Genomic DNA, 20,418 nt, shown 5'->3' on the forward strand with positions numbered 1-20,418 from the left:
TTTCCCCCCCACCCAAGTTAGTCAATTTAAAATTATACACTGGCGCCTGGTCTTCATTACATATAAATTAGAGATCATGTCAAACTTTATTGTAATGTAGAGCAGCACTGTTAAAGATGTTTGAGCAGATTTCTTGGGCAGGATTGGCATACATAAATTTAAGCACCCATGCAAATGAGATATATATTCTCTACAACTCCTCTATAATTGTGTGTCAAAATTTACATGCTTTATTGTGAGCTTCAAAGAAACAATCTGGAAATCAGGGACTTTTTTCCCCCAAATTTCACTATAAAATAATTGCTATAATTCTGAAAAAGTTACTGAAAAACCTACATTTATTGTATAAAACAATAAGGACAGTCTCTTCACAATCTCATGTCTGTAGCCAATAACGTGCAGAAAATTAACTAGTTCCCATTTGTAAGCCACATTTCAATTTTTGATAGACTGCAGTCGTTGAGAAGCCCACAAAGCTGATCAATTTCTTCAGAAGTTTTGTTGGTTTATTTTCAGTGATAAGTAAACTGCAATCAAGGTCAAAATAAGCCAGTTGGAACAGTTTTTCTCCCGAGGACCTCAAAATTATTTCTTGGCATAAGTGATCTTCATGGCGTGAGATGGTGTAATTCTGAATCCCTGTAATGCATCACGTGCAGCCCCAGCTTGTCCTTCATTCTCAAATTCAACAAAAGCTATGTCATGTCGGCCAGGCACCAAACGTACCTCTTTGAAACCAGGGAACCTAGGTTATAAAAATAAAAGCAATTAGTGTTTAAGTACTGCAATTGTTTCAAACAGCAAAAAAACAATTTAATTTGTAACATCTTTCAAGTTGATTTGTGAAGCTAATTCAGATAATTCCATTATTGATTTTAAAATGTACTAAACAGGAACTGGTAAAAATGAAAAATACCAACTGTTCACATGTACAAAACAGTGGGTTTAAAAATCCAACAGGTCATGTAGCAAGTATGAGATGCCAACTCCTGCAGGATAAAACAAACCGATATGAAAGGCTTTTCGTGAATATTGGAGAGCAATAGGTCTTTGTTAGGAACTGGAAATGAGTTCTTATGAACAGCAGTACCAATCTTAGGAACTTTGTCATTTGCCTCAGAATCTGATTTATTAATTTAGTGTACATAATATTAATCATACAATTACAACTGGCATATTTAAATAGTCTCTATTTTAAGAAATCCAATGTCAGTGAGAAATTTCTGAACAAGCTTTGTCTTGCAAACCTTGCTTTGAAACAACTCAAATTCACCAACTTGAAAACTATGATAAAATAGCAGCACTGCAGTATCAGACACCAGAGGGACATGGTTTATGCATGCAATCCCCCAATCTGTTGGACTCCTGATCTCAGTCATGGTGTTAAAGGGAAGTGCCAAGCAGAAAATTTATTTCCTACAGGATGCTTGAGAGCAAAAAGCTGATACCGGGGCATGGTTGTATACCCAGCAACATTGATTGAAGCCTGTGAACAGATTGCCCACTTGCAGATAATGTGAAGACCAAGAAACTGAAAGTGATGGAAAAATATACACAAAAAATATAAAAAGCATTGAAGTCAAAAGAACACAAATGTAATATGGTCCTAAATGACCAGTATTCCAAAAGACAAAAAAAAAATCAACTGCAAATGTTGGTTAACAGTATTACCTTAAAAGTCAGAATACATGTAATTGAGAAGCAGCATTTGAGTGTAATCTGAAATAAAGCCATTTTACTTACTGTGTGTTAGGCAGTTAATCAGTTAAAAAAGGATGGTCTAAGGGGAGCACAGTTTATTGAAAGTACTTTTTACTTTTGTAAAATAGCTTACTTAAAAATTTGACTATTTGAAAATGTTAATTTTTCTTCTGCCACTGCTAGGCTGCTTCAATGACTAACTACAGACAAGTACCTGTGTGCATCCCAGAGCGGCTCCATTTCAAACAGGAGTTCAAACCAGTCGGACTGCTCTGAAACTGCCCAAGCCTGGTAAACTATCCTACAGGTATGGAATTTGTATCCCCAGCCTGTAGCATAGTTTTCCAGTATTGGTCACCTTCACAGTAGTCCTCAGGCTGGTGTTAAGTTGCATCCCATTTGCAATGGAGTTGCTCCGAAATGCTCTATGTAATGGACATTGAGTGTATTTGTTCTGGCATGAAAACTCAACATTTTTTTAAAAAGTGAATAAATCCAAGGTAAATTCATCATTTTCTTCAATAAAAAGTAACAGTGCTTTGAAAAAAATATACCCTTGGACTTCACTTTCGCTACAATACATAAAATCATCCAAATAACATTTATATGAATTTTTCATAATTTCTACTTACTGATTAAACAGCATAGACAACATCATCTCATTAGTCTCTTCAGGCAAATTAGTGAGGAATAGAATATAGTTGGGTGGATTGTCTGGTACCTGAGGGAGAAAAAGAATGAATGCTTCAGACTACTTTTTCATTAGGAATGAGGACACTATGGAGAAAAATAAAATCAACTGTAATCCATACATCAAAATAGATTGGTCAATCTGGATATCTAAAACTGCTGGTAAATGCAATTCAAACAGTTATTAAATCACAGATGAAAAGTGTAACTTAAATGCACACTATGGACATTTTTATATTATACAGATCCAATTTAACCAAAAGGTAATTGTGAAACCCAAGTTATTTGATACAATCATGATGTATTATTTAAAATCAGTGAATTCTTCAGAGGATAGCATCATGTCTTATGATAAAAAGATGCAAAAACAAAAACACTGGAGAAATTAACCATCGTTTTTCTGCAATGCAGCTTCCCCAGGCCACTAGTGGCCAAGAGACCAGTCGACCTATTTCCAGTCTTCAGTAATTGCTTCCCTAATCTCACCTGCAGAAAACTCGCAGCATGCAAGATCAGGAGCTGAGATCTTGTTCCTCAATATCTCCTGGAGTTGGAATTATTACACTGACTAAAGCCCAACAGAAAGAAATCTTAAAGCATACCTGTTGATTTGCTGAGGACGTAGTCTGGTTAGAGTTTGCAGTCGCCGTCTGTGCTGTTCCCTAAAATTAAGAAGCCATTTTGAGTTCCAGAATGTGCAAAAGAAAATAAAACATGCAGAGCTTCCACACTACCAAGAAATTGAATTTGCTTCTCACTTCAATGCAAGCTATTTTAACAAAATGGAATGACTAAACAATTGACTAAAGCATTATCAAACTATTGTCTCTATGTAAAGCAAGATGGTGTTCTTAATATAATCCCCAAAACAATGTATTGGTGTGATATATTACAGTAAGACAATCAGTTTATTCTTTACAAATTTTCCATTTCAAAACAAAACTTGCATGTTATTTTGATAAAACGTTAAGTAGATGGCAAGAGCAGGTTCTTGCAGGAATGAGATTTATCTAAAAAGAGCAAGACATTACAAGCCCACTTGAACATAGAGATGAATACTTTTACCATCAAAGTATTGAATTATAGGAGAACTTACAGCACAGAAACAGGCCATTCAGCCCAACTTGTCTATGCTCCACATAAACCTCCTCCCACCCCACTTCATCTAATTCTATCAGCATACCCTTCTATTCCTTTCTCCCTCATGTACTTATCTAGCTTCCCCTTAAATGCATTTATGCTATTTGCCTCAGCTACTCCATGTGGTAGCATGTTCCACTTTCTTACCATTCTCTGGGCAAAGAAGTTTCTCCTAAATTCTTCATTGGATTTATTAATGACTATCTTATATTTATAACCCCTAGTTATGGATTACACCACAAGTGAAACATCTCTACGTCTACCCTATTAAAGCCCTTCAGAATTTTAATGCTCTCTATTAGGTTACCCCTCAGCTTTCTCTTTGCTACAGAAAAGAGCCCCTGCTTGTTCAGTCTTTCCTGATAATTATAACCTCTAAGTTCTGTTATCATCCTTGTACAAATTATGCTTGAATTTGTAGAAATGACTCCTGGTTAGTAGAGAGACTAGACAGTTATTCTTCCTGACACTAAATAGAGCTTTAAACAATGTGTTAATTATTTACAGGTTATTGGGCCATAATTTGCTGTTAAAATAATGGTGAGGCTAATGACACTCGCCGTTATTTAAGCACACATTGAAACAATTACATTTTAAAATCAAAAATGAGCCTTACTTGAACTGTTACTGATACAAGACACAAAAAAAGTCGTAAGAAAACACTATCAAAATTGTGACCAATATGGTAACATTTCAAAAAGTTCTAAATTTTAAGATGACATGTAGGGGAAAGTACATTTAATACAAACGCTTATCTAAATTAGTTCAGCTCAAACAATTAAACACTCCTACTTGATAGGCTATTTTCCCCATCCTCCAAAGTGAGTGCCTTAGCCAATATCAGTTATACAATTTGTGAGCAAATGGCTCGAGGGAACTAGCAGCTCTCTTTCAACTCCTGGTGCTACTCAAAAAATGTCAGTAGCTGCCAAACCTGTACAATTCCATCGCCCCACCCTACCTTTCAGATAAATTTGTGCATTAAAAGGGCTGTTATTAAATAAGATTTTATATCTGCATCTATTCAGTGTCAAACATTGTTTGTTGAGCTGCTGGAAAACATTTTAATTCATAATTATGAAATCCTTTAAGAAAGGGATCAAATTTAAACAGCAGCCTTACACTAATACTATTGGTTTCTTCCCAAACACAAGATGTGATAGTACTTGTCACATTAATCTGCCTTTTACAGTTTGGAGTTTTTTTTGGGAAAGGGGCAATTCCTGGACATTCTAAAGATCATAAGCTACAAAGGACAACTTTGGACAGCCATGAAGATGACCACAACCAAATACCCCATCCTATGAGCTGGAACTCACAAAGCAGAAAAACACTTAAGAAAAAGCAGTGTAAAAGTCTTCACCTGATTAGCTTTTTTATTTGCAGCAGCTTGTTCTTGGGTTTTGGCCTTTTTCTTTTCTTTTTTCTTTTCTTTATCAGCAAAGGTGCCCCTCATTTTTGAAATTAGATCAGAGTCAGTTTTTGCATACTGAATGCGCTGAGGAAAATATAAATCACATATTTTTATAGTACACGCCATCCTCCTGGCCTTGTGAGCCAAGCAATTGTGTAAGCATGCCACAATGAATGTTTCATGCCAAAGTTAAAAAGTAACACGAAAACATTGGGAATCATAGGTTGGGTTCTACATTTTTCATGGGCTGCATTTGATGTGCAGACCCCGATGAAATTCTATCCCACTTAAATTCATCAATGAAAGAACTTTACTTTTTTTTTTATACAAACTATTTTCTCCTCCTCCCACCCAACTAAAAACTTCAATGGCTCTGCATAAATTTGGGAATTAACAATGTAGCATACATAAAAACAAGGGAGAGAGAAAAAAAAGTCAGATTTAATAATTAAGTCTGATGGAGAACCTAGGACCACAGTGAGGCAGATTTAAAAATGCACAGTGCACTTTGCTGCATTAAGTAATGTAAAACTACTGACTTCTTCAAAAAAGTTATTCCATCATAAAACAAAAACCAGTGCAAAATTTGAACAAACCACAACTGAATATTTAGTTTTGATAAAACCTTTCTTGGTTTTATCATCCAAAAATATGTGCATTTCACCACAGCATTGAAATGACTAAACCATAGCAAGAAAATTTTACTTTGGGCTTAACTGTCAAAATAACTAATTTATCAGTAATAAATTTTACACCACTGTAGTATTCCTATGGTATGTTAGCCTTTATAGCAAGGGGGTTGGAGTATAAAAGTAAAGAAGTCTTGCTGCAGTTATATAGGGCTTTGGTGAGACCAGACCTGGAGTACTGTGTACAGTTTTGGTCTCCTTACCTAAAGAAGGATATACTTGCCTTAAGGGGGTGCAATGAAGATTGATTCGTGGGATGAGAGCGTTGTCCTATGAGGAAAGGTTGAGTAGAATGGGCCTATATTCTCAGGAGTTTAGAAGAATGAAAGGTGATCTCATTGAAATGTATAAGATTCTGAGAGGGCTTGACAGGGTAGATGCTGTTTCCCCTGGTTGGAGAGTCTAGAACTAGGGGGGCATAGTCTCAGGATAAGGGGTCAGCCATTTAGGACTGAGATAAAGAAAAATTTCTTCACTTAGATGGTTGTGAATCTTTGGAATTCTTTACCTCAGAGGTGTGTGGATGCTCAGTAGTTGAGTATATTCAAAACTGAGATCAATAAGATTTTTGGACACTAAGGGAATCAAGGGATATGGGGATAGGGTGGGAAAGTGGAGTCGAGGGAGAAGGTCAACCATGATCTTATTGTATGGCCTATTGCTGCTCCTATTTTTTATGTACTATCAAAGTGAGGAAAGGAATTACCATTCCAACACAAGTAAAAGTGCTGAAATGCTCTACATAAATCACATCAATATAGAAAGTTGTAAGCATTCAGAAGGCTCAAGCTCTTGCAATAGCTCAGCAAGTTTATCTAGTGCGCAGTAGCCACGTAAACCAAGAAGGTTCCAGGTTCAACCCCTGCTGTGCACACTCAGCCAGCGTTATGGTACAGAGACTACAATTGGCCTCAGCACCCCTGGCAGACTCTCTTTAAAAAGTCAGGTTTCCAGCATTTCCTGTGCAGGATCAGCATGCATTTATACAGCGCTCCTCCTTTTGCGTATGAGGACCCCTCACAGCACTTTACTATAAGCTAAGAAATATGGCAAGAGTGAACACTTATATCTAACAAAATTTTAAAAAGCAGAAAAAAAAACGAACTTTTAGTTAAGTGCTAAATTTCTTTAAACAAGCCTTAATGGAATTGAAAGAAAATGTGCCAGACAAATTCATATTTAAAACAATACATTTTTTTTGAGGGGGGGGGGGGGGGGGAAAGAGGAAGAAGGGACCTGGTTAACTTGCATAACTAACATCTCAGGAATTAGTAAATAAAGTTGACACCTGAGAACGCCACAAAAAGAACCCCAGCTTTTTAAATGGACTGGAAATCGGACATACATGTTTGTGCTAACTTGCAAAGTCACCTCCTTTATAATTGGATGGTTTTACAAACGAGTACAGAAAATTGGCACCTACTGTTCCCATGGCACTATCCCTCCCTAGTAGTGGTTTTGCTCTTACCCATCTTGGTCACAACATGGGGAACACCGGAAGAAACTTAAAACTAAAAAAAAATTGCCTTTGCACATACATACACCTTGTTTTCACAGTCTCTATTTCCGATTTCAGAACTTGGTCCCCAAATAGCAGCCAGAATAGGTAGGGAGAAAAACATTGCACAGGAATGGTGGGAACAACCAGATCAGTATTTATTATTTGTTTTATTTGATAAAAGGCACCTAGGAATCAGGATTGCAAATCCAGAGAGGTTAACCGGATACATCGAGGGCATCCTGAAACCCATCGTACAGGGAACCCTCAGCTTCTGTCGCGACACTACAGACTTCCTACAAAAACTCAGTACCCGCGGACGAGTTGAACCAGGAACACTTCTCACCACGAAGGACGTCTCGGCACTCTACACCAGTATCCCCCACGATGACGGCATCGCTGCGACAGCATCAATACTCAACACCAACAACAACCAATCTCCAGACGCCATCCTACAACTCATCCGCTTCATCCTGGATCACAATGTCTTCACCTTCAATAACCAGTTCTTTACCCAAAAACACGCAACAGCCATGGGGACCAAATTCGCACCCCGATACGCCAACATTTTCATGCACAAGTTCGAGCAGGACTTCTTCACTGCACAGGACCTCCAACCAACACTATACACCAGATACATAGACGACATTTTCTTTCTATGGACCCACAGCGAGGAATCACTAAAGAGACTACACGATAACATCAACAAGTTCCATCCCACCATCAAGCTCACCATGGACTACTCCTCAGAATCAGTTTCTTTCTTGGACACACGAATCTCCATCAAAGACGGGCACCTCAGCACCTCACTCTACCGCAAGCCCACGGATGCTCCACTTTTCCAGCTTCCACCCTAACCACGTCAAAGAGGCCATCCCCTATGGACAGGCCCTGCGAATACACAGGATCTGCTCAGACGAGGAGGAACGCGATGGACACCTACAGACGCTGAAAGACGCCCTAGTAAGAACGGGATATGACGCTCGACTCATCGATCGACAGTTCCGACGGGCCACAGCGAAAAATCGCATAGACCTCCTCAGGAGACTAACACGGGACGCAACCAACAGAGTATCCTTCGTCGTCCAGTACTTCCCCGGAGCGGAGAAACGCCATGTTCTCCGCAGCCTTCAACATGTCATCAATGACGACGAACACCTCGCTATGGCCATCCCCACACCTCCACTACTCGCCTTTAAACAGCCACCCAACCTCAAACAGACCATCGTTCGCAGCAAATTACCCAGCTTTCAGGAGAACAGCGTCCACGACACCACACAACCCTGCCACGGTAACCTCTGCAAGACATGCCAGATCATCGACACAGATACCACCATCACACGAGAGGACACCACCCACCAGGTGCATGGTTCATACTCCTGTGACTCGGCCAACGTTGTCTACCTCATACGTTGCAGGAAAGGATGCCCCAGAGCATGGTACATTGGCGAGACCATGCAGACGCTGCGACAACGGATGAACGGACGCCACGCAACAATCGCCAGATAGGAGGGTTCCCTCCCAGTCGGGGAACACTTCAGCAGTCACGGACATTCAGCCACCGACCTTCGGGTAAGCATACTCCAAGGCGGCCTTCGAGACACACGACAACGCAAAATCGCCGAGCAGAAATTGATAGCCAAGTTCCGCTCCCATGAGGACGGCCTCAACCGGGATCTTGGGTTCATGTCACGCTACACGTAACCCCACCAGCGAACAAATGTTATCTGTTTTTAATATAACGGGTCATTTGCTGTCTTTCTCTTCCTTCCGGATGTTTCTATGTTTCTGCCTCTCTCTCTTTTTTTTTTGCTTGTTTGTATATTTGGTGGCCTTGTAGGTAACACCTCTCTGTCTGCACACTGTGATTGCCTTGGCAACGGGCAGTTGGAAAGACTGTCTGTAATCACCAGGTATTGTTCTGTGATTTATAAATGCGAAGGGTTCGAGGATTTCATTTCCACAACATTCACCTGAGGAAGGAGGAAGCCTCCGAAAGCTTGTGAATTTCAAATAAAATTGTTAAATTGAAAGAAGTACAGGTAAACCGCTGCTTCACCTGAAAGTGTGTTTGGGGCCCTGGACGGTGGGAAGGGAGATGAAAGGGCAGGTGTTGCATCTCCTGCGCTCACCTGGGAGGATGATGGAAGAGTGGACCAGGGTGTCAGGGGAGGGTTATGGAACAGTGGACCAGTATGTCGGGGGGAGGGAAAAAGAGAGGAGAAAGAAAAAACAGTGGATCAGGGTGTCGTGGAGGGAGCGGTCCCTTCGGAACACAGAGATGGGGAAAGGGAGATGCATTTGGTGGCGAGATCGCACTGGAGGTGGTGAAAATGGCAGAGGACGATACGTTGAATGTGGAGGTGGTCTCTACAAAAATGCTTGCCGGACCTGCAGGTCTTCACTCACTTCCTCCAAATAAAACATGTCGCTATGGATACCCATACGGGTCCCAGCTATGCTTGCCTTTTTGTGGGATTCGTGGAACATTCCTCGTTCCAGTCCTAATCTGGTCCCCTCCCTCACCTCTTTTTCTGGTACAATGACGACTGTATCGGTGCCACTTCATGCTCTCGCCCCGAACTAGAAAATTTCATCAACTTTACTTCGAGTTTCCACCCTTCATCTCCGACTCTTCCCTTCCTCGACTTTTCTACTGTCAACCAATATCTATTATAAGCCCACCGACTCCTACTGCTACCTTCATTACACTTCCTCCAATCCCGCTTCCTGTAAGGATTCTATTCCCTTCTCCCAATTTCTCCGTCTCATCTGTTCTGACCATGTCACCTTCCACACCAGTGCTTCCAATATGTCTTCCTTTTTCCTCAACTGAGGATTCCCCTCCCCTGTAGTTGACAGGGCCCGCGACCGTGTTGGTCCTATTTCCCGCTCTTCCGATCCCCTCCCTCCCAGGACCACGATAGGGTCCCCTTTGTCCTCACCTTCACAGTCAACGCATCATCCTCCGCCACCTCCAGACACATATTCCCCTCCCCTTTCAGCATTTCGAAGGGACCGCTCCCTCCACAACACCTGGTCTTCTCTTCCATCACCACCAACACCCTCCCTCCCCCCCAAGGCACCCGTCTTTTCACCTCCTCCCTTCCCACTGTCCAGGACCCCAAACACTACTTCCAGGTGAAACAGCAGTTTACTTGTACTTCTTTCAATTTAGTACACTGTATTCGCTGCTCACAATGCGGTCTCCTCTACACTGGAGATCAAACGCAGATTGGGTAATCGCTTCGCTGAACACCTCTGCTTAGTCCGCAAGTGTGACCCTGACCTGCCAGTCGCTTGCCATTTTAATTCCCCGTCCCACTCCAACCTCAGCCTCTTACACTGTTCCAATGAAGCTCGAGGAACAGCACCTCATCTTTTGTTTAGGCACTTTACGACCGTTCCGACTAAACATTGATTTCACTAACCAGACCATAACCACTGTTCCCATTTTTTCTTCCTTTTTTTTTTCTTTGTTGGACTGCAGCTGCTGGTTATGGTTCTGCTGATGCCATTTACAGATCCTCTAGACCGGTCTTTTGTTTCTTAACTTGGCCCATTACCACCCTCTTTACCTTGCACCATGATCCCTTTTGTCATTTAATCACTCTTGCCCTCTACCCCATCACAGACCTTTCCTTTTGTTCTTTCCTCCCCTCCCTCCCCCTCTTTCCCTGGCTCAGATATTCCAGTTCTGACAAAAGGTCTTTGATCTGAAACGTTAACTCGGTTTCTTTCTCCGCAGATGCTGCCTCACTTGCTGAGCTTTTCCAGCATTTTCTGTTTTTATTTCAGCTATAATGTCCTCCTTTTAAAAGTACACAAATATGACTGCTGTGCTGTCAAATTCACCCGACATCAATACATTTTAATTTCTTTTGTTCAGTAGTCTCTGTTTAAAATGCTTCGCACAATGACACATTTCATCTGTACCGCAGAAACCATGCTCCAATCACAATATTTCCAGGCAAACTGATTTATACATTTATGAGAAGGGCACAGCTTTTACTACCCTGCCCAGGCTATATCTCACTCAAATGAAGCAGCAACACTACTTTTACAATGAACTCACTAATGCAAGCATTACTGTTCTGCAGCAGAAAAACTGAGGGGGAAGTTAATTTTTCTCTGTTTATTTCAATCAATCAATCATTTATCTAGCAATTACAGCCAAGCATACAATTCAGCAGTTCCTACTGAACTAATGAAATCTTACAAAATTTGATTAAATTAAATTTTTAAAGTTGTGTTTTAAAGTTATTCATTTGCAAAGGCAAGTCTACAGCACCACTGCATGAATAGCCCTATTCTGTGACATAACCAGATTACAAAGGGACCCTTAGCTAAAATGAGGGATTACAAGAAGCCTGGCCACATTTTTAGAATTTGTGTGGTTCATTAAATCTGACGACAGTAGGTTATCCAATGAAGATCATTCTGGATAATTAAGATAATGGGTTTGGGGATTTTCTGCCTGTTTGATCACCCATGTGGGGTCAGGGAGGAATTTTTGACAGAACACCTGAACTTGCTACAGGTCTCTGCTTCTTTGCCTCTCCCACAAGGTGGAGGGACAGGGAAGTTGGCATATGGGGATGAAATCAGCCAAGGATGGGAACACACACCTATGGCTTCTTGGGATTTTCTTATTCTCAACACAGATAAATTTGTCTGTTTCCCCTCCCCCCCAATAGTTGACAGATCTCAAACCATGGGAAGTTCTGATCCAAAAGAATGCTAGCTTTTAAGCTTTTCAATAGCAATGGTGAACAACGTGGTTTACTCTTGTATACATGCTCTTTATTTCTATGCATTATCCATTTTCTGACTATTCACTTACCATAGGTTTGCCATAAAATGGAAATCCTTGTAACTGCCTTAAAGCACTTGTAGAAGACGTTAACTCTTTAAAAATTACAAATGCTTGTCCTCTCATTTTCATAGTCTTCAAAGCTACAATATCAACTATTTGACCAAACTGAGAAAACAGTGCATATAATGCTCTCTTCAACTCTAGAGGAAAACAAAAAGACATGTTAATTTGCTACATTCACCTCTTTTAGAAGTTACAGAAAAGTAACATTCCTTAAATTAGAATAACCATTCCATAACAATGGTGACCTGTTCATACACAATCAGCAGCTCACTAATTTATAAATATAGGCATGCATCCACATCCTACCATTTTACTGATACACATCAATGCATTGCATCAAAATGCTCCTTTTATATACATTTTTGATAAGTTTTTTTTTTTAAAAGTTGCTTCATCAAAATATTCTCTTCCCAAAATAAGTATAGGGCTGCAAATCAAGAGCATAATTGTTCTTTTGCTATCACAAGAGATTCAGCAAAAGAACACCATTGAAAATCAAATGTCTAATTACTGCACCTCAAATGTCCCATCAAAAAAGTTGAAAAGGCAATTGGATGACTTATGTTTCAATTACTCGTAGCTGTCAAAAACAAGTGTCTCATCTCTCTCACTCAAGCAAATCACCAAGATTTTAGTAACTTTCTAAGCAGGCTTTATCCACTGTGGAAATGAGCAGCAATAAAAAGTACTGTAGGGTCTCAGTTTAGCTTCTCTTCCAAAAGATAGCACCTCCGACGATGCAATACCTCCTCAGTAACGCAACGAATTGCTGGCCTAAATTAGGTGCTCACGTCCCTGGTGTGGGTCTTGTACTCATGACCTTCTGATTCAAAGGTGAGAATGCTACAAGGAGCCTGGCTGAATTCAACATCTTGCATTTATACAGTATTCATGCAAAAAAAGAGTCCCAAAGTGCTTCACAGAGGCATAAGGAGAAATAGATACCGAGCCAAAGGAAAGATTAGGAGGGTTGAGCAAAAGCTTGAGCAGAAGTGGATTTTAAGGAGACAAAGGGTTTAGGGAGCGAATTCTAGAGTGTAGGGCCTAGGAGACTGATGGAACAAAGAGAAAGAGGAATGCACAAAAGTGGCATGAGTATGGATAACCAGAGGACACAGATTTAAGATAATCGGCAAAAGAAGAGGATTTTTAAAAAATATATAAACGCAGTGAGGTGTTATGATCGGTTTTGCACTGCCTGAAAAGGTGGTGGAAGCAGATTCAATGTTAACTTTCAAAAGGGAATTAGATATATACTTGAAAAAGAAAAATTTGCAAGGTTAAGGGGAAAGAGCAGGGGAGTGGGACTAATTGGATAGTTCTTTCAAAGGCACGATGGACTGAAATGGACTCCTCCTGTGCTGTAAGATTCTATGATTCTACAAAAGGCTGGAGTCAGAGGAATGAAAGCGGGGGGAGGTTAAGGCTGGAGGTTACAGAAATAGGAATGGGCAAAGCTTTGTATAAATTTTTATTACTACCACACTAGCAAAACAAATCTCATTTCACTGACGCTTTGTCATGCAACATGGTAACAATTTCAACATTGAGATGACATTCACAAATTGTCCACACAAACTCCAAACTAGTTTACTGCCTTGTAACCCACATTTATAACATTTATTGTTTTGAAACCTAACTTAGAAAGGCTCTAACTTGAAGTTCAAAACTAAAACTCATCCTAGAGTATTTACTTTATCTTTATTTTGTTATCCAGATCTACATCTGCATGCCTTTAGCTGCTCAACCATTCCCCCAACCAAACAATTTAAGCTGCAAATGCTTAATGCAGCATCAGTTACTATTCTGAACTTAATATCTTTTCAAAGAGAAAAAAAAATGATCTTTCTTTAAAAAAAACACTTTAAACCCCACTTTTCTCCTCCATTCCCATAACCACAACCATAAAATATACAGCACAGAAATCAATGATTTTATCACAAAGTGTTATCACAATTTGAATATTTCTCTTCTAGAGTTTGAAGTGAAGAATCAACAAGTAAGATAAGTGATTTGTTGTGGCACAACATGTCATGACAAATCCCATAGTTTTGACTCTATAGCACAATTTTCCTTTCAGTTTTTCCTCTTTCACCAGCACAAATTTTAATCATCAGCTGTGTCTTTTAATACATTTGTGTTCTGCCTTTTGCAGCATGTCTAAAATTGAAGTAAGTTGCCAGGTGGTTACTGTAGTAGCCGATGGTACAATTAGTAATTGCTCAGCTTCACTTTGTAAAATTAGAGCTTGAACAGAGTTAGGCTCCTGTTGAGGGGAAAAACTAACTGGGACTGTAAAAAAAAAAGCATCCACTGCAATTACCCCATGATTTTCAGTCACTTTTGTTGTGCCAAATCACTTGCCCAACAAATAATGCACATGCAATAATAAGGTCAACATATCAGTATATTGCACTGTGAAGAAAGCTTGAGAACCACTTACCTTCCTTTTTAACTTTATCATTGATGTTATTAATGTAAATTGTCTGATTAGGTCGAATATCCATTGCTTGTGTCTTCAAGTTAATCCAAAGCTGAAGTTTAAAAAGAAAATGTTAAAATTTTTGAAAAAAACCTACAAAGTCAACAGATTAATCACAACAGAAAATATCCATTACAATTGCATCAGCAATCCCCCCACCACCCCCCGCCCTAGCCCTGAACCCATATCATTCTCTAGTTTCACTCCTAGGAACAACCCAACTTTCCTTTCTGGTCCCCGTGCTAGCTGATATTGAAAGTAGTTCCTTCTCCTCAGATACTATCCATGTTTGAAACTTTCCAATCAGGTTTCCATCCCTGCAATAGCATTGAAATGGCCCTAACCAAAGACACGAATGACATCCTCTGACTGTTGTAAGGAATCTTACAACACCAGGTTATAGCCAAACAGTTTTATTTGAAAAATCACAAGCTTTCGGAGGCTTTCTCCTTCGTCAGGTTAGTCCCACTCCCCTGCTCTTTCCCCTTAATAACTGTTGGACTATAACCTGGTGTTGTAAGATTCCTTACATTTGTCCACCCCAGTCCATCACCAGCATCTCCACTTCATCCTCTGACTGTGACCTTAGTGCACTATGCTTCTTTGGTACCTTTCTTCTTTCTCAGTCACATGCTGCCCCGGGCAAAATTGCCCTCAGACATAGAGTCAGCTTCCACATGTACACCGATGACACCCAGCTCTACTTCTCTCGACCCCTCCACTGCACATATGTCAGATTACTTGTTTGATATCCAGTCATGGTTGAACCACAATTTCTTCCAGTAAATCTGTAAAGGCTAATGCCATCTCCATCACAAAGAACATTCACTTCCACCTTTGAAGTATTGCCCTCCTCTACCCCTGCGCCACTGAAATCCTAGTCCACACCTTTGAGACCTCCAACCCTCTCCTGGTCAGCCTCTGCCCTCTGTAAACTCAAACTTATCAAAGAATACAGGGAGCAGAGTTTATCATGTATCATCCTGTCCTCACCTGACATTTGCTCCCAGACCACTAACACCTCCAATTCAAAATTCTCATCCTGGTGTTTAAATCCCTTCATGGCCTTGCCCCTCCCCATCTCTAACCTTCTCCAGCCCTCAACTCTCTCTTGCTCGAACTGTGGTCTTTTGCTCCTCTCGCCTAATCATTGGCAGCTATGCCTATAACCGCCTAGGCCTCAGACTTGGCAATTCCCTGCCTATGGTCCTCTGCAAGACCGTCCTTAAAACCCACCTTCAGTCACCCTTATATCTCCTCTGGCTCAGCAGCCATTTTATTTCTGTGCTTCTGTGAAGTGCCTTAGGACATTTCTCTACATCAAAACACACTATATAAATGCAAGTTTTTGTTCGAACAAAATCTCTCCTTCCCCCCACTGTTCATGTTCTTTTTTTTTCACTTCTGGAACTCCACTAATACCACTGAATGTGCATAAACATTAAGACAGCTAAATCTGCCTTATTTTCCTCCTCCTGTTTTTGAGGTACTCAATGCTGTCTGCTCTACATCTCCTCAAAAGTACACTCAGCAATGCAGTCAGTATAATAACTGTGATAACAGGTAAGAGATTTTGCTCAGGAACATGTTTGATTTTCTTTTGTCCCCTTAATTTCTCTTTCAATATCCCCCTTGTTAGCTCACTACATCCTCACTCGGGTAGATAAGACCGTTGAAGCAACGGATAGCACCGATATTATTCCTAGTCAGCATTTTATGAGATGTAATTGGGCGGAACAGCGCTCAAGTCCCTGGAGTGCGGCTTAAACCCCTGACCAGCAAGCGAGATTGCTGGCGCTGGGCCACCGCCGACACTAAAATCTGAAGCTTTAAACATTTGCAAATGGCTGTAAAGCGGCGCAGTGTCTGTACAAACGGGCTGCTTCTAGAGAGGGTCAAACACAAAGTGAGAGATCTGCAAGTGAGACTGGATCCCGAGCTTTACCAACGGCACAGAGACCGGGCTGTTTTCAGCCGGACCGTGAGACAGCCCAAGTTTTTTAAAGCCGGGCTCGCCGCCGTGCCTCCTGCAGAGGGAATCCCGCTCTCTGCATCTCCTGAGCTACGAGGCCTTGTCCCGACTTCGGCTCACGTGCGCGAGTAAAACAAACCCTGTCCGACTGCGACCGTCGAAAAGGCGCCTCTAAACACGATCCACAGAGCCCGAGCGGGGCAGCCTCTCCTCACCTTGCCGCACCGTTACCCTCGGATCCAGTCCCCGAGTAGTTCTCGATCTTTCCCCACTCGCCCTCTCCGGCCTGTGCAGCCGATGGGTAGCGGCGCGCGCTTATGACCTCATCAACCGCGCCATCAGTGAGCTCTTCGCTCGCTCACTACTTACTCACTCACTCCAGCCACTTCACACAGGCCCAAGCCGGGCAATACAAATGTCGTTTCCACAATCGTGTCACTTTTATATCCCTCCTAATATCTTCCAAGTGCTAGATTGCTGCCGCTGAGCCACGGCCGACACTGAAATCTGAAGCTTTAAACATTTCCACCAATTTGCGAATGGCTGTAAAGTGGCGCAATGTCTGTGCTACACCAAAGGTGTCCAGTACATTAGCCACTCGTGACATGTGGCGAATGTTTTGGATTTCTGATGAGTGAATCATAGAATCTAACAGCACAGAAGGAGGCCATTCAGCCTGTCATGCCTGTGCTGGGGCTCTTTCAAAGAGCTGTTCATTTTAGTCATACATCCTAGCTTTTTACCCATAACCCTGCAAATTGGTCCTCTCCATGTCCAATTGCCTTTTGAAAGTTCCGATGAACTCTCCTTCTACCACTCTGTCAGGTAGTGCATTCCAGATCTTAACACTCTGAAAAAAATTCTCCTCATTTGCCCTATAGTTCTTTAGCCAATTATATTAAATCTGTGATCTCTGGTTACCGATCCACTTGCCAGAGGAAACAGTTTCTCGCTACAGGAGTGCAGCCCTGAGCATGGCACCATGGGCAAAGGACTACAGAGGGGGTGACAGTGAAGTTTGGAATGCGGTAGTCATAGGGGATTCGATAGTCAGGGGGACAGACAGGCGATTCTGTGACTGGCAACGTGAGTCTCACATGGTGTGTTGTCTCCCTGGTGCCAGGGTAAAGAACATCATGGCGAGGGTGCAGAACATTTTGCGGGGGGGGGGGAGGGGAACAGCCAGAAGTCGTGGTCCATGTGGGTACCAACGACGTAGGAAAGAAAAGGGAATGAGGTCCTGCGGTCAGAGTTTCAGGAGCTAGGGAGGAAGTTAAAAAGCAGGACCTCAAAGGAAGTAATCTCTGGATTACTCCCAGTGCCAGCACTAGTGAGTACAGAAATAGGAAGATAAGGCAGGTTAATTCATGGCTAGAGACATGGTGCAAGAGGGAGGGCTTCAGATTCTTGGGGCATTGGGACCAGTTCTGGGGCATTGGGACCAGTTCTGGGGCAGGAGGGACCTGTTCAAGACTGATGGGTTGCACCTCAACAGAGCTGAGACCAATGTCCTCGTGGGGAGGCTCACTAGTGCTATGGGAGAGGGTTTAAACTAATTTGGCAGGGGGATGGGTACCAGGATGTAGCATTGGAAAGGAGCAAGGTGCACAAAGGATTGGGAGAGACAGCACTAGAGTAAGAAAGAGTACAGTATGACGTGGGATCAGACTGAGAGAGAATATGACAAGGTCTAAGATTGGTTTAAAGTCCATGTGTGTAAACGCACGAAGCGTGGTAAATAAGGTTGGTGAGCTGCAGGCGCAAATAGCCACATGGGAATATGATGTAGTGATGATAACAAAGACCTGGCTCAAAAAAGGGCAGGACTGGGTACTAAATATTCCTGGATACAAGGTGTTTAGGAAAGATAGGAAATAAAGGAGGGGGGAGGAGTATTGATTTAGGAGAATATTGCAGGGCTGGAGAGCAACGATATCCTTGAGGGGTCAAGGATAGAATCTATTTGGTTAGAATTAAGAAACAATTGAGGCGCCATTATACTACTGGGTGTATTCTATAGGCCACTAACTCGTGGGAAGGATATAGAGGAGCAAATTTGCAGGGAAATTACGGAGAGGTGCAAGAACTATAGAGTAGTGATAATGGGGGACTTCAATTATCTTAATATAGACCGGGATAGTAATAATGTAAAGGGCAAAGAGGGCAAGGAATTTCTGAAGTGTGTTCAGGAGAACTTTCTTGATCGGTTTGTTTCTGGCCCAACGAGGAAGGAGGCATTGCTGGATCTAGTTCTGGGGAATGAAGCGGGTCAAGTGGAGCAAGTGTCAGTGGGGGAACATTTAGGGAACAGTGGTCACAGTATCATAAGGTTTAGATTAGTTATGGAAAAGGACAAGGAGCAATCTAGAATAAAAATACTTAATTGGAGGAGGGCCAATTTCAGTGGGTTGAGAATGGATCTGGCCTGGGTAAATTGGAATCAAAGATTGGCAGGCAAAACTGTAATTGAACAATGGGCAGCCTTTAAAGAGGAGATGGTTCGGGTACAGTCTATGTACATTCCCAAGAGGGGAAAGGTAGGGCAACCAAAGCTAGGGCTCCCTGGATGATGAAAGAGATAGAGAGTTAGATGAAGCAGAAAAAGGGGGTGTATGACAGATGTCAGGTTGATAATACAAGTGAGAACCAGACTGAATATAGAAAGTACAGAGGAGAAGTGAAAATGGAAATAAAAAGGGCAAAGAGAGAGTATGAGAATAGACTGGTGGCCAACATAAAAGGGAATCGAAAAGTCTCCTATTGGCATACAAATAGTAAACGGGTAGTAAGAGGAGGGGTGGGACTGATTAGGGACCAAAAAGGAGATCTACGCATGGAGGCAGAGGGCATGGCTTAGGTACTAAATGAGTACTTTGCATCTGTCTTTACCAAGGAAGATGGTGCTGCCAAAGTCACAGTAAAAGAGGAGGTAGTTGAGATTCTGGATGGGCTAAAAATTGATAAAGGGGAGGTACTAGAAAGGCTGGCTGTACTTAAAGTAGATAAGTCACCCGGTCCGGATGGAATGCATCCTCGGTTGCTGAGGGAAATAAAGGTGGAAATTGCAGAAGTGCTGACCATAATCTTCCAATCCTCCTTAGATATGGGGGTGGTGCCAGAGGACTGGAGAATTGCAAATGTTACACCCTTGTTGAAAAAGGGGTGTAAGGATAAACCCGGCAACTACAGACCAGTCAATTTAACCTCGGTGGCGGGGAAGCTTTTAGAAACGATAATCCGGGAACAAAGTTAATAGTCACTTGGACAAGTGTAGATTAATAAAGGAAAGCCAGCACGGATTTGTTAAAGGCAAATCGTGTTTAACTAACTTGATTGGGTTTTTTGATGAGGTAACAGAGAGGGTTGATGAGGACAATGCGGTTGATATTGTGTATATGGACTTTCAAAAGGCGCTTGATAAAGTGCTACATAATAGGCTTGTCAGCAAAATTGAAGTCTATGGAATAAAAGGGGCAGTGGCAGCATAGATACGAAATTGGCTAAGTGACAGGAAACAGAGAGTAGTGGTGAATGGTTGTATTTCGGACTGGAGGAAGGTATACAGTGGTGTACTAGGAACACTGCTATTTTTGATATGTATTAATGACTTGGACTTGGGTGTACAGGGCACAATTTCAAAATTTGCAGATGACATAAAACTTGGAAGTGTAGTAGTAAACAGTGAGGAGGATAGTAATAGACTTCAAGAGGACACAGACAGGCTGGTGGGATGGGCAGACACATGGCTGATGAAATTTAATGCAGAGAAGTGCGATGGGATACATTTTGTCAGGAAGAATGAGGAGAGGCAATATAAACTAAATGGTACAATTCTAAAGTAGGTGCAGGAACAGAGAGATCTGGGGGTATATGTGCACAAATCTTTGAAGGTGGCAGGACAGGTTGAGAAAGCGGTAAAACAACAAATGGGATCCTGGGCTTTATAAATGGAG

At 41.7% G+C, this 20,418-nt stretch overlaps 1 protein-coding gene across 2 annotated transcripts; it reads right to left on the bottom strand.

Annotated features, from left to right (window-relative positions):
* Window positions 1–320: 320 nt before the first annotated feature.
* snrpb2 (small nuclear ribonucleoprotein polypeptide B2) lies at window positions 321–17,010 on the bottom strand. 2 transcript variants are annotated; one of them, XM_067999684.1, is made up of 7 exons: window positions 16,835–17,010; window positions 14,455–14,545; window positions 11,976–12,148; window positions 4,895–5,029; window positions 2,994–3,053; window positions 2,334–2,422; window positions 321–745 (listed from the first exon to the last, which is right to left on the bottom strand). In XM_067999684.1, exons 2-7 carry the CDS (start codon window positions 14,516–14,518, stop codon window positions 586–588), a joined length of 681 nt encoding a protein of 226 aa, XP_067855785.1. In that variant the 5' UTR covers window positions 14,519–14,545; window positions 16,835–17,010; the 3' UTR covers window positions 321–585. The 2 variants fall into 2 exon arrangements, with proteins under 2 accessions (XP_067855785.1, XP_067855786.1); XM_067999685.1 differs by lacking the exon at window positions 16,835–17,010 and adding an exon at window positions 16,681–16,790.
* Between the last annotated feature and the right edge of the window lie 3,408 nt (window positions 17,011–20,418).

This window comes from Heptranchias perlo, chromosome 18 (genome assembly GCF_035084215.1).
Source record: "Heptranchias perlo isolate sHepPer1 chromosome 18, sHepPer1.hap1, whole genome shotgun sequence".
Classification (NCBI taxonomy): domain Eukaryota; kingdom Metazoa; phylum Chordata; class Chondrichthyes; order Hexanchiformes; family Hexanchidae; genus Heptranchias; species Heptranchias perlo.